Source organism: Clavelina lepadiformis, chromosome 2 (genome assembly GCF_947623445.1).
Source record: "Clavelina lepadiformis chromosome 2, kaClaLepa1.1, whole genome shotgun sequence".
NCBI lineage: Eukaryota > Metazoa > Chordata > Ascidiacea > Aplousobranchia > Clavelinidae > Clavelina > Clavelina lepadiformis.
In genome coordinates this window covers 24404099-24419123 of record NC_135241.1, presented here as the reverse complement: position 1 = coordinate 24419123, position 15025 = coordinate 24404099, and the positions used below count along the sequence as shown (strand labels likewise).

At 36.6% G+C, this 15025-nt stretch overlaps 2 protein-coding genes and 1 long non-coding RNA gene across 3 annotated transcripts; all 3 read left to right on the top strand.

The window, feature by feature from the left end:
• Positions 1–5885: 5885 nt before the first annotated feature.
• LOC143446343 (uncharacterized) lies at positions 5886–7709 on the top strand. Its single transcript, XM_076945934.1, has 3 exons — positions 5886–6314; positions 7261–7385; positions 7484–7709. The coding sequence occupies exons 1-3, from the start codon at positions 6272–6274 to the stop codon at positions 7664–7666; spliced, it is 351 nt and encodes a 116-aa protein (XP_076802049.1). The 5' UTR covers positions 5886–6271; the 3' UTR covers positions 7667–7709.
• A 195-nt stretch (positions 7710–7904) lies between these two features.
• On the top strand, positions 7905–9379 carry LOC143444973 (uncharacterized). The gene is made up of 3 exons (XM_076943764.1): positions 7905–8423; positions 8506–8893; positions 9333–9379. The coding sequence occupies exons 1-3, from the start codon at positions 8247–8249 to the stop codon at positions 9377–9379; spliced, it is 612 nt and encodes a 203-aa protein (XP_076799879.1). The 5' UTR covers positions 7905–8246.
• Positions 9380–10881: 1502 nt separating this feature from the next.
• On the top strand, positions 10882–11485 carry LOC143447196 (uncharacterized). Its single transcript, XR_013114053.1, has 3 exons — positions 10882–11042; positions 11117–11239; positions 11384–11485. It is a non-coding gene; the product is annotated as an uncharacterized LOC143447196 (long non-coding RNA).
• The last annotated feature ends 3540 nt before the right edge of the window (positions 11486–15025 follow it).

The window sequence follows — 15025 nt, the reverse complement described above, 5'->3', positions numbered from 1 at the left end:
CAAATAAAGTGTTTCTTTTTGGAGCGTGTAAGCGAGCGAATGTTACATTAATTAATTGAACAATATGAATCTCTGCCTTCAGCACAACATTATTCATATAACATTTACAATTAATCAATCACTAACCAACCAACGAGACAGACTTAATGTCGCTACAATGTCTCATAATGCACATTTATATATCTAACATTTAAATTCTGTTACAACACATAGTTTTATCAAAAATTTTTGATAAAATACTCAGCCAAATTGCTTTCCATAATTTATAATATAAATGCACGCAGCTACTGACAAGTTTGTGAATAGTTAAACATCACTGACCTGTTGGCATGAATCCCACACTTTACAAACTTATACCTTGACAAGGATGTAGCCTTATTTTATGATGAGGAATAGGCCTAGATGTAATACAATTTTGCAAAAAAATAAAAGGTCTTTTCCAAACTTCATAAAGAACTTGCTCTGGCCAACTTACAGTAAATAACATAATTTTATGATATGATGGCTACCGGTACAAATTATGAACGTTCTTACAGCAAGTAGGGCTACTGCTACCATAATAGGGTAGGCTAGCCAATATGCAATAATAACCAGTAAGCAAAATTTTGCCAAAAATCGTTAATTAAATTTTAAGTTTTGTACATTTGAAATGAAATTTCGTGTGCAACATTTTAAAGGCCTTCTCCGTTAACGTTCAAATTTTCAAGTTTCTATCTACAAATTATTCTTGTTTTGTATCAAGAGAAACACACCATACTCAAAAAAAGCTAAATTTCTTGCTGAGGCAAGAAATTGGTCCCTGTACAAATCTTTTAATTTTTCGCGAATAATAAGAGCTAAGAGAGCTCTTTTTTCGCACACTTGCGCAACAGTTCCTCTTCTAATTATCTTTAGATTTTTGTGGAGCTCTTTCATCTTTAACTTTCTTTTTTAATCACTTTTTCTACATTGGTCTAACTTTGATGCGGTAGCCAATATGCGAATGTAATTTTACAGAACTGTAAAATCCTTTGAGTCACACGTACTTCGTTTCAGTGAACTGGTGTAGGTGTGTCACATCGCTGTATACATTTTTGGTGGAAATTTTTCAACAAACGTTCTTCTAAGCTACTTGAAAATTTCAAGATGTTTCTTTGATATCTATGACGGATGCCTAGCCACCTTACCAAAAGGAAAACAAAGTATACCAAAGACGATTTGAAGTCAGCTCTCAGAGAGCTTTCTGGTGAAACATCCTCTAGTGAAGGTGCAAACAGAAAAGTTACGTTTAAAGTTGTGTCTGAAAAATATGGTATTCCTATTACCACACTCCATCGCATAAGCGGTAAGCTATTTTTAGAGATTTTTATAGGTTTATCTAAGTTTGGTTATGTATGAATAAGAAATTTTTTTATGGTAACCAACTAATTTACCCTTTTTTTTATCCAATCGCACGTAGATAGATGAATATTTTACTGCAAATTTAAACAAATCTTTCCCAGAAATTGTGAAAGAATAATCTTTTTGTGAATAAGTTGAGCAAATTTGCGTATTTATTGTTTGCTATAGAAAAGCGTTCTTCATTGATATGCAAACATGGCCAAAAACCTGCTTAACCGCAGAAGAAAAAACTCATTCGAAGAAATGGTTAAAAGGTATGGCTTTGAGAGGGTTTGGTTTATCAAAAAAAAATATAATCCAAGCGGTGAAAGAAATGCTAGATTTAAGGGGCCGCAACGTTTCTACGTTTAAGGACAACGTTCCTGGTAAGTCATGGTGGTATGGTTTTAGATCAAAACATCCCGATTTAAAGATCAAAAGAACAGAACCACTGGAACTGTCTAGAGCAGTTGCTTGCACAGAAAACAAAATCCATACTTGGTTTGATGCGTACGATAAAATTTTTAACTGAATATAACATAACCTCTCCATCATTCGTTTGCAACTGTGACGAATCTGGTTTTCCACTTCATACAAAAAGCGGAAAAGTAGCTACAGACAAGATTCATCAGAATGTCTATAACATCACCAGTTGCAACTAAGCACAAATAAAAGTTTTAATGTGCATTGTTGCCGATGTTCCATCCTGCCGCCTTACCTTTTGTTTTCTGGGAAATCGATGAACCTTGTATATGCTCTGAATCTGCCTCAAAATTCAAGAGTGTTTACGACTGATTCTGGGTGGACGACTCATTACGCTTTTCATAACTAGATGAAAAATAAATTCATTCCACATTGGCCACCGGCGGAAGAAAGGGGGTTTGCTTGGTGGACATTCTTCACATAAGGATGTTAGAACCAGCATCCTCTTGGTACTTTTTAGCTTGCCCCCACATACGTCTCACGTATTGCAACCACTTGATAAAGGAGTTTTGGCCCTCTAAAAGCCAAATCAAGATCAGCTTGCTTAACTTTTGTGAGGGACACAAAAGCACCGGTGACAAAATTCGCTTTTGGTAAAGTACTTAAAACTACGTTGCAAACAAGTTCACAGCCTGCGAAAATCAAACAATCTTTGAAAGCTTGTGGTATATGACAGATAGACGAAACTGCTGTTGACTACTCCCAGACGATTCCTTCACAAGGATTTTCTTCAGGGTCTGAGAATCCAATAATTTCTGTCGCTGCAATTCAGACTTCACCTCCAGATGACAATGTACAGCCAGTTATTTCTAGCGAAAAAAAACATGCATCACTCCCAATGACCGATCGGAGGCGGCTTTCTCCGCCGACATCTGCAATGATGTGTCGAAGTCTTCCCCAAGTGTTACTTCTGCAACCACGCAGGGTTATTTTTCTAGTCTTCTAAAATTACCAGATCAGAACCTATCCGACGATTTACTTAACGATTTGGTATATTCTTTCAACCCGACTGCACCGGTGGGAGATTTGAAACGTATCCAGTTTCAACCAGTACTTCAAGGGAACGAGAAAATGTAGATATTGCTGGTCCGTCAACCTCTTTTAATCCAAGCACAGTGATCACAGAAACCCCAACAAAACAGTTTTTTGAGGCATTGTCTCCACTGAGAAGTAGATCCCTGGCAGGATTAGAGTGTTTGGAGTTAAGCTTGACATCCGAAGAAAAAGCAAAGCTCAATAATAGATTTGACAAGATTGAAAGTGAGGAACCGATGTACAGTCGAATCCGGTTAATTGCATTCTGGATAATCGCATAATCCGTTTTATCGCATGAAGAGCGCAAATCCCAAACCATAGTCTATCATTTGTAAAGATAATACTTCGGTTTATCGCATAGCGGTTTATTGCATAATCCGCTTAATTGAATAAAAATGAAGGTGATTTATTCGATTATTCAAAAATTTTTAAAAGGTAAAATTGAAAACAATACGCATTGGAAGCGCACACGCAATGAATGAGCTTTGTGACTTGAACTGCGCTTTGTTACGAAACAATCAAACAGACAATGCCGAATTTAAGCAATCGCATTTAAACATTCACACTGTTTTAGTTTCATTTAAGCGTTGCATTACAGTATAGTACACAACAATATACTGTGATTTCAAAATGACTGAAGCAGGAACAAGCAAGCAGAAAGATTTATCGTTATCTGACAAAATTCTTGTCATTGGCGAACTTGACAAGAAAGCATCTCAAAGTGCAGTTGCCAATAAGTTTGGGATCTCACAGTCACAAGTTTCACGAATTTTAAAATCAAAAGAAAAATTATTGTCTGTACAGCGTAGCAACGTAAACCCATCACGTAAAAGGGCAAGAAAGAGTACTCATGAAGATCTAGAGGATGCTTTATTACAATGGTATAAGCAAGCTAAAAGTAGAGGTCTTCTTATCAGTGGCCCAATGCTACATAAAAAAGCAAAAAACTTGGGAAAAATAATGAATGTAGATTATGATCCATCGAAGAGCTGGATTACTCGCTGGCGAGATCGCAATTTAATCGTTTTTAAGCGTAAGCATGGTGAGAAACAAGACCACGATTCTGAAGCAGCTAAAAATTGGATAACATCTGTGTGGAAAAAAATACTGCTAAAATACCGTTATTCTGCCTCAGAAATTTACAATTGTGATGAGACAGGGCTTTATTTTCGTGCACTACCACAGGGAACCTTGTGCTTTAAAAATGAAATACTCTCGGGCAGCAAGCAGTCAAAAAAACGCCTTACAGTCTTACTTACTGCAAGTATGGACGGTTCAGACAAGCTACGGCCGTTTGTCTTAGGAAAATCCGCAAATCCACACTGCTTTAGGGGAATAAAGAAATTCCCGGTAACGTACAAATCTAATAGCAATTCCTGGATGACAGTGACGCTCTTTCGAGAATGGTTGGAATGCTTTGATGCTCGCATGCAAAAACAAAGAAAAAAAGTCTGTTTACTGTTAGACAATTGTTCTGCCCACAAAGTTGAAGATAAAGGTTTGAAGTGTATAGAACTTGTGTATTTGCCGCCAAACACTACTTCCTCTGTCCAACCACTTGACCAGGGGATCATTAAAAACTTCAAACACCAGTACCGCCGTCGAATGTTACAAAAGCTTGTGCTAACAATTGACGCAGATGAAAACATCACAGCAACGGAAGTGGCTCGATCTATTACTGTATTAGATGCTGTAAACTTTATGAGTGCTGCTTGGAACGATGTTTCTGCAGACACAATCCAAAGCTGTTTCTTCCGTGGTCTAACACCCGAGGTACCTGATGAGCCTTTTCTTGGCTTTCCATCGGATGAAGTTCCATCTGAATTAGCACTGGATACATACACACAATACCTAAATCTTGATGACGGTCTTGAAGTAGCAGGGGTTCAAAATGATGTGAAGAAGTTGTACGGAAGTTGAAAAAGACGACATCAATGAAGAAAGCTCTGCTGACGCAATCACTACGACTACACCAAAAAATAAAGAAGTTCTGCATGCACTTGATACAATTCGCCGACGACTACAGTTTGAAGGGGCGGACATGGCCACATTTGTTCGTTTAGAAACACAAATGCAAGAAAGCATGCAAAATAAAATTAAACAAACAACAATCGCGCAGTATTTTTCTTGATTAAACAATATATGTTAGAGTGTTTTGTTTGAATGAATTCATGATCGCAATACACAATAAATGTTAGTGATTTGTGTGTGTGTGCGTGTTGACGTCGTTACACGTGACCAGCTTCGCACGTCAAGTAAGAAAATAGTGGAATTTGCACTTTCGGATAAACGCATAATTCGTTTAATCGCATAAAAAGGCTTGGCAAATTGACTATGCAATTAACCGGATTCGACTGTACTATATGGCATATTAATAGCAACAGTAGCACCTTACTTTTCCATCCCTACAGTCAATGGGAAAATTAACAATACAATTAGAAAGCGCCTTTGCTTAGAATTAACGTACAATACTAAAAAAGAATGAAGGTTATGGTTTCCATTCGAAACATATATAACTTACTATACACTGTGACGATTACGTCACGAATCACGAGTTGTTTTTCGAGATGTTTGAAATTTAATTTAGAATCCTGTAATTCAGTTGTTGACCAGATTTGCGTTCTCCGTAATGACGTCAGATAAATTTCCTCGATTGAACTAGTTTGCCACATATATATACTGTTGTAATGTTTACGACCTTTTCCCTTTTACCGTTTCACGTGTTACTGAGCGCGATGTAACATTCAGCAAGATTTGCTCAAAGGCAAAAGCCTTTGTGTTATAATAAATAAAATGGGAACTTTATAATTTAGTAATTTGTATAGACAGAATCAAGCAACTAACAGCATAGTCACGCAAATTTGAGAAATGAGAACTCATCAATCGAAGCAGAAGCAAAACAAGTCACCAACCATCAATCGTCCTCGCTCATATTCAAACAATTACCGCCAGCATATGCGGTCATTATGACAGATATGTTTCTTATGTAATACTTCACACGAGTACACTGCAAAAAATAATGCCTTATTGTTAGTTCAAAAGGCTTATAATTAGTGCAGTTGTTTGATGAACTCGAATTTTGGCTTATTCTTAGTGCATTTAACAATTAAGTCTCATTGTTAGTATATTTCCAAGTTTCCTTCCTTGTTGTTAGTAATTCTCAGCCTAATATGTAGGATTGCTAACTAATGACCTATTATTTAGAAATCTACCGTTATTGCGGCCTTATTACTAGACATTTTGAATTTCTTGCCTAACATTTAGTTGCCGGAAAAAGAGAACCAAGGGTTATGCATTTAAACGTCATAATGGCTAAGAAAAAAGATTGTGGTATTATTTGTCATGTCCGCACTTGATTCTGTCTTTTTATCTTCGCTACAGTACAAGTCGGGTGATGGGTTATCTTGCGGAAGAGAATTTTGTGGATGCGTTGAAAGGTATGCTGCCATTGAAACCCTCCTACATGCTATTATGAACAAAATGAGAAAGTATAGGTATGAAACATAGGCTGTTCTTGAATGAAATGTTACGTATATCCAAACCACTTTGATTTAGCTTTTGTTAGTTGTTTCGATTTATAATAATTGTATAATTTATAGCCTAGTAATTGCGTAAAATAACTCCTATTGCATTGATGCCCTTTAACGCCAGCTTTATGAAATGTCATTTTCGCGCTAAAACGCTGGTTTCCTTAGATTGTTGCTTGACAATGTCTTGGCAGCAGATCAACATGTAGCACTACCAGTAAGGCATCTTTGGCTATTTCTAAAGATTTTTAAGCATAGCATACTGCCAACTGTGCAAATGCCACATTTTAGTTTTAAAACGAGCTACTATGTATTATAACAGTTCTACGATGTAAACTTTCACGCGGTTAGGTTACGATACTTGTAGGAAGAAAGCATCTGGACTTATTTCCAATGCGCATTACATCAATGGCGGTGCCCAACTCCAATGCAATGACGAGCATTTTTATTTTAAACCTTTCTCCCGCATTTGGTATAAAATGTTACATTTCACAAGTTATCTAACCTTTGCTTAGTTTCGAAAGGAAACAGACCTATACTTTCACCTCCCGTGGTGTTAATTTTAGAACATAATGTAGTGTCTTACGTGCTTTGGAATAGGCTTGCGGCTTATTATTTACGTTTCTTTGCCATAACCCAACGCCAAAAATACCTATAGGAATATATAATATAATTACAAATTTTTGGTAATAATTTCTTTTTTTATTAAATAAAACTTTGAAACATTTCCGAATTTCGCCAAATTTCAATTTTTAGCGAACTATTTCTAATTTGATAGGGTTATTTCGATGTATTTTGCCTATGTTGTTAGCTTCCTGTATGTCAGGTGTTTTAACAAATGGCAACTATTGTTTAGAGAGTGGATTACAAGTTGCTGACTTGCCACTCACACATGCTATTGTCAAAGAAGAGTTTGTCACATTATCTTTTGGAGAAAGAACACGATTAATGAATTTCCTTGCTGAAGTGTTATTTCGTGAGGTGCGCATAATATTTTTAATTATTGTATTACGATGCAGTGACATAGTTTTTTGTATTAAAACAGCTGGTTAATAACGGTTAACGTTTGTTTTATCCAGACCGAAACTCAAGATCTTGACAGCATACCATGTGCAATTTCTGAAGGTATGCTTACCCTTCTTGAAGACGACACCGATGGGCCGTCCACATCCTTTTCGTTCGCGTCAGCAAACGATAGTGATATAAGCGTAAATCTATCCACCAATAGCGACGACGTGTCTTCCAACCAATGTTCCTTCTAATTTTTCACGAGTCTGAGCAAACACACTAACTCCCTGAGCGGTCCCTTGCACCACTGTGAGCAACATCAGACGTGCGCACTGTGGTCATTATTATGCGTTTATTTTATTTTAAATTCAGGTTGGATTTTTTTCTTGTGTGCAGAGCACAGATTTTCTGTGCGCGGAGACCGTGTCAGCAGTGCGCATTTGCGCACGCGCGCAGCTTAGAAGGAACATTGCTTCCAACCAATCCATCTCTCATGCGTTTAACAAGGTGTCTTCTAGCTGCTGTTCCATTCCACCCTATCAGTTGGTACCTTATCCAGGTGGGCTAGGAAGTGAATTTCCGTTCTCAGGCGTGGAAAAAGAATTTCTTAACACTGTAACCAAAAATAATCTTCAGGCCTCTCAATTTATATACCTTGTGAGACGTATTGAAGAAATAATATCTGTTACTTTGGGCCGCAAATCAGAGAGGGCTGAGCGACAATTAATATCAAAAAACATTGTAAAGGAGTATCCGGTTTTGGGATGCGGTGGAGAGAAGCCGTGGGTAGCTCTTGATTTAGCCGTCTGCAAAAGAGCGGACAATCAAAAGTCGATGATGAATCGGGTACTGCAAGTACAACTTGGCAAGAGCAGAAAGAGAAAGAGAGCTGCCGATGATTGGGAATCCAATCTTGAGCATCGACTGATGGAAATTCGTCATCTGGCGAAGAGAAATGACGTTGATGTTATCTTTAAAAAATACTCGCAATATTGCGTTCATCCGATTGAGGTAAATTGGCATAAGATGTGTTACACGTGGCAGTAAGGTGTTGATTTTATAGAAATTATAAGAATTTTATTTTACTCTGCAGTGTATCAAGGAATACGCTGCTTTAGTTAGTCAGGGCTACGAAGAGTTCCGTTCCAACTGTTCCTTTCGATGGTCCAGCTTTCTATCATCTCTTGGCGTCTCGTTTGTAGAAGAAGGCTCAGAAAAGGGAAGCTATGTTGTTTTTCAAAGGCTGGCAGAGAAAGTCTGTTCTGCAGGCTCAAAGTATGTCATTGTGTTTGACAGTAATGGATGTTTATTAGACATAAAAGATAAAGCTCGTCAACAACCATTTATAATGTGTATGGGTGTTCCAGAATTTCCTGGTAACTGTTGTTTAATGATCACTATTCAATCGTACATTTCAATCGGTAAAGTTTCATGCTTTGAATGCATTTTGATGTTGCTTTCTGTGTACTTTGTATTTGATTGTGAGTATCCAACACAAGCTTCATCTTTGTATTGTTTGCTTGAGTTTCACGTTTTTGGCATTGGAAAACGGCCAACTCAGAAAGTGTATCAAAATCTTTTTGATTGGTGTTTGTTTAAAAGTTGTTTCTGGCCATTGCATATTCTCATTGTGAAAACGTGCTGCAAAATAAAACTGGCTTATTATTAACAAGTGTATTTACCTAAGCGCAAAGAAAAGAAAATTATGGATTGCTATTAGGGTATTTTTGGCTTAAGGACAGCATTAGCAGAACTACGGGTCAGCCAGTTTTTAAACTATCTGTTAGGCAAACGAAAGGCGCTTACTATTAGCAATCTGTTAACGGCTTATAACTAACCTCAATGGATAACATGCAGCCGAAAAACGAGGACAAAATAGCCACTTCTTTTTCAACCTAACAATAAGACCTTTTTTTGCAGTGTACCCTATCATGATGGCTACCGGTACAAACTATGAACGTTCTTAAAGCATGTAGTCCTGCTGCTACCATAATATACACATATTTATGTTCTTAATTATGATTAGTGGTTTCTATAACATCTGGCAACTTGTTAAACAGCACACAAGAAACGTTCAAATTGTTATACCTGCACTAGGCTAGGTCAAAGAATGTCAGTCATTGGTTTTTAAATATGACGTTCTTTAAATAGGATGACGCTAGACGTTACCTACCTTATGTAACAATACACTTACCTTGACCGACAGCGCAAGACTATATTTCGAGAATGCAGATGATTCTAAATACAGGCAGGTTGAAGAAGCAAAGGGCATATTATGAACCTAACACTGTAATTTAACCAAAAAAAGTTAAGCCAAACTAAATTAAATACAGTAGTAAAGTTCAGAAAAAGAAACATCGATATTCAAAATCACCTACTCGCCGTCATGATCACGCGACACCATGTTTTCAATTCGAGCTTGGAACCCAAACGCGTGTTAAAATTAAAGGAAAACGTCCAATTTAATCCATCAAAAACAAATAGTTTGGGTGCGTGAAAAGCTTGTATGGCACTGATCGCCAGAAGGTTCTTTCCAAGCACGCTTTAAGCCTTCTAAGCAGAAGACATATCAAAAGCTTAAAAAGGCTGACAAATTTGACATGGAAAAACGGTTTTCCGCGGCTTTTCTGAATTCAAAAATTAAAAAAACAAAAAAAAACAGAGAAAGCTCAGAGTAACAAAAGCTCTGGTGCTGATAATAAAATATTGGATAGGTTTGAGAATGATTACAACTTACTATTAAATAAAATTCAACATGATGAGATTCAAAAGGAATGGAAGTAATTAGTCCTATGTTTTAGAAATGCTGAAAACACCAAAAATAGAATGGGATGAAAAGATTCATTGTAAAAGATTGGAAATACCGAGATTAGAAACGGATGCAAATTACTACACAGGTGTGAAAAATAAGTAACACATATGATGAATGCCTATGTGGAGGCAGGCGCCACGTTATTGACATTTCCCTTTTAAGTATTCGTATTCCTCCTTAATTTACATTCATGTGTTGAATACTATTCTTTACATTATGAAAAAATTTAGTTCGTTTGTGTATTACTTGTGTGAAGTATTACACAACAAACACATCTGTCATAATGACCGCGTATGCTGGCGGCTTTTGTTACAATATGAGCGAGGACGATTGATGGTTGATAACTTGTTCTGCTTCTGCTTCGATGATATGAGTTCTCATTTCTCGAACGACGTGACAATGCTGTTAGTTGCTTAATTCTGTCTATGCATATTACTAAAGGATAAAGTTCCCATTTTATTTATTATCAGACACAAAGGCTTACACCTTCGGGCAAAGCTTACTGAATGCTACATTGCGCAGTAGTAATCAGCGAAATCGATAACGTAAAGGAAAGATTGTAACATAACAACAGTATATATAAGGCACACCAGTTCAAGGGAGGTAATTTATCTGAACGTCATTAAGGACAATTCAAGTCCGGTCAACAATTGAATTTCAAAATCCCAAAATAAAATTTCAGCATTTCGAAAATAACTCAGTATCAAATCTGCCAGGTTCATCAGAGAAAGAGAAATTGAACCCACTTTATGGTTCATCGGACCAACCTGAACCAACAGAAGCTGCTTATGCTGAAGTGGATAAAAAGAAGAAGAAAAGTAAATTGTTTATTTCAAGTCATTAATGGTGTTGTGTGTGGCTGGTGTGTTGAAACGTTCATGTTGTGATTTAGAACAATCAGCGAAAGAAGAGAGAATCAATCCTCTGTATGAAGCATCATCCTCACAAGATCAAGTGGAAGCCGCTTATGCTGAGGTTGATAAAAGCAAAAAGAAACAAAAACTTTGTGCTCAAGGTGAGAGTCTTCTCAGTTATTTGGCTGATGTCTTGTGATGAGGTGAATACTTAAACAAGAATCATGTCCCACATTGATTTTAGACTGCTTGGTTTTCTCCTTTCTGTGCGCAAACTGTTATTTACATATCTCATTTCTATGTAGATGCGACACGAAATGAAGAGTCATCCAATGCAACTTACGCGGAAGTGAACCAACCAAAGACGAAAAAGAAGCCACCGCTGCCAAGTAGAGCAAACACTACAGGTATGTTTTACAAGTTGTTTATTTAACTTCTGCTCTGTGCAGAAAAGTAATTTCGACACAACTCGTGCATATAATTTTCTTTCCTTCTTCTGTTCAATTGATTTAAAATCAAGAAGTTTTGGACGTGAGCATTTTATAAATACATAGATGGACAATACGACTCATAATTTATGGCCACATTGTTTTCTTTAGCTCAGGCCAAACTGTTTTGCTAAAGCAGAGCTTTTCTGATGGCATATTTGCTTAGATTGGGGTGCGACCAGCGATGACGTGATGTTGCACGGATGGTCGCCCACTGTGAATATTAAAGTACATCTTGCGTTTTCTTAATTGAAATCAGCGCAGCTCGATTTAATTTGTTGTTTACGATGTAACTTTAACAATGAATTCTCCTTTCTGTTTGATCAAAGTTAAATTCCTGTTTATTTCTTGTTGGTTTAAGAAAATTATTTGCTTTAGCCAAACCAAGCGGAATCACAAAACAATAAAAGCGATTATGAAGATATTATTTCAGTAAGTGGCCCAACAACGTTAACTGCAAAAGCATTTGCATACTTAATCGATTGAAGTGTACGTCACAGTAATATTCAGACAATATTGTCAAGCGCTTTTGTCTTATATATGTATGGAGTGAACTTCATACAAAATGTCGAGTTATTTGCGTCCTTTCTTACTATAGATTAGTCATGATGTGCAACATGACCATTGATAAACATTTGAAGTAGTTTCAAACTGGTCGGTTCTGATGTCAACTTACACTTTTGCACAGTTGTGTGATGTCCGATCTATCGCGTTGATGTGTATTGCTAAATATACAGAGTGAAGCCGCTAAATATCAACATATTTGACATCACTGTTCTTGTATTTGAACTCGAATGTTGCCAAGATGTGTTTATACGTGTTGCAAATTTTTTTATTTTTTGAAACTTATATGCAGGATAATGTTGTGTGAATAAGTTTTATTAGAACGCAATCTTGCACTGAATTGATGCGATGAAGCCCACATTGCCACTGTTGTGAATGTTTCAGGCACTTTATGAATGTTTATGAAGCCTGCAATGTATTATGTTACAATCTATCCGTTCGTTCTAATTTTTTTGCAGTATTTCCTTTCAGTTTGAGAAGCTGTGCAGTTCTTTAAAAGCTTAAATATACAATGCGATTGTTTCATTGTATTCAAGTTCTTGTGTGAGGTTAAACATAGAACTGAAATTTTTTGAATGAATCAAGCATCGTGATGTTTTTTTATTTCATGTTGCTCGAATAAGAAGTAAATCCGCGGTTGAAGTCGGTCAACTGTGCGAAAAGAATTATGATAAGCAGTTTCGCTTGCCATTGAGCGGTTACAATTACCCTGTGACGTCACGACGATACTTCCTTGTGTTACGTAATACACGTTATTTACGGTTGAAAGGAAACAAGAAAGCAGCCAGCCAATCAACATAAAGAGCACGATGACATCACAGTTGTCGTTTACGTCATTACTCGCCGCTCCTATTTTCTATGTACGAGATATGAGTCCGTTGATGGAGCATTAGACCACTTCACATTTCCCATTTATAACTGAATAATGTATATCCTATGGCCTATGCTATGACTAACATGCTGTGTACACACTTTGTTTATATGTATGTATATATATATAATGCTGCTACACAAGCCTACATTGTGAAGGGTCGCTTTTCACTTTTATGAACCCAGTGCCTCTGCTGTAAACTCTGTGAGGAATCTTCCCGAAAACCTCGTTCATTATACAGTGTAAGTTTGTCAGCTCGATTATGAAGAAATCGACTTAAATTCTTCGGCTTGCTTCGGCCTAGTAGAGTCTTGCTTACCTTAGTCTTCGCCTGCGTTAGGCCGTTAGCCGATTGTTGATTTCCAAGAGTGACGTATCTTTTCCAGAATCTTTACTCTTATTTTACCTAGTTTAGTTACTGTAATTGTTTTTACGGACATTGTTATAGCTTTCAAAGTCGAGATTATCGATCAACCAAACAGGGTCACTTGGTAACATATCAACAAATTACCGCAAGATAGCGCGTTTGTGGCAAACAAACAACATATACCAGTTTCGCCGTGCTGACATGCAGGAAATATTTTTGTGTAGTCATTATCAAAACATGATCCCAAAAATCAGTTTACTGTCTTTCTCAACAGGCACAATTAGTTTGAGGAAAGTCTCTTACATGCCGAGATTTTTGTATATGCGTAAAGATGTGCAAATTGTTTATCGGGCAATATGTGTGGGCTAGACTAAAAACCATTTCAAAAAAACTCGTGACTCGTGACGTAACCGTCACAAGATAAGCTCCGGCCTTATCAGTGCATGAAATAAGCCTTGTTTTGTTATGATACAAATTCATATCAATATCAATTCATATGATACAGTTATGATACAAATTCAAGCTGTGGAATGAATAACTGAGATGATTTTTTTGTTGTTGTGATATTAACTATGTGTTGATTCATTTGGTAATATTTCGAGAATAAATTCTTCTTAGTCTTTCGAGATTTCTCAAAAACCTCAGCAATTACGATGTAACGAAAAGGATTAAAAAGTTTAATAATTTTTGCAGAACAAAAATGATTTTAAAAATGTTAACCTAAGTTTACGAAGAATTAGTATATTTAGCAATCATTATGAGTTCGACTAAGCGATATTGGCTGATTTTGAGTGAATAGCTGGCATGATTGTTTTCAGAAAGCGCAAGCTTGGAAATTTGCCGCTTATTATTTGTTGAACAATGGCATATCAAAAGATATTTTACGGTATATCTCGTTCACAATCATACGTCACACAAGGCAATGCAATCAGTCAGACGCGATAGCACACTGGAGCTTACATTACGTAGGGTTAGCAGTAAAAATCGTGCAAGTGAAAGATTAAGCTCCATTAAAGCATGAGTTAGATTTTTACAGACATTGAAGATGTTTTAACGAAGCCCGTGTTTTTGATGATGTTTTACGAACAGTCAGCCTGGGTGTTGTGGCGTTAATTTCGTAATTCATGCGGTTGCGAATGCACACTAATATATTTAGCTATTCTGTTTGTGTTGTTTGCTAAAACTCCATCAGCATGACGAAAAGTTCATTGACCGCAAACCATTAATAAAGATGGCTGACAAATAAACGGACAACTGCTGTGCAACATTCAGAAAAGGATCGAGCAATAAAGCAACTGTCAGGACAAAAAAGTTGTAAAGTCGGAGAACAATTATATCGTATTTAATACAACACAAACATGTTTTAGACAGAATTAAAATAAAATAGGTCATTAATTCTATTTTTCTTGGGACAACACCATTTGTGCTAGATGATAGACGATAGATGCAAACTAAGCAGGTTTACAGAAAGGTTTTAATGCAAAGTAAACAAGGAAGTCATATCTCAAAATAAGCTTCCATGTTTAAAATGAATTATAAACTTTTTGAGGTAAAAAATCAACACTGCGGAGATTGAGCAGCGGTTTTAAGAGTTTTACATTTTACAACAGACAATATCATCAATCCAAAGAGTTTGTTATCGTTAATATTTCTGTAC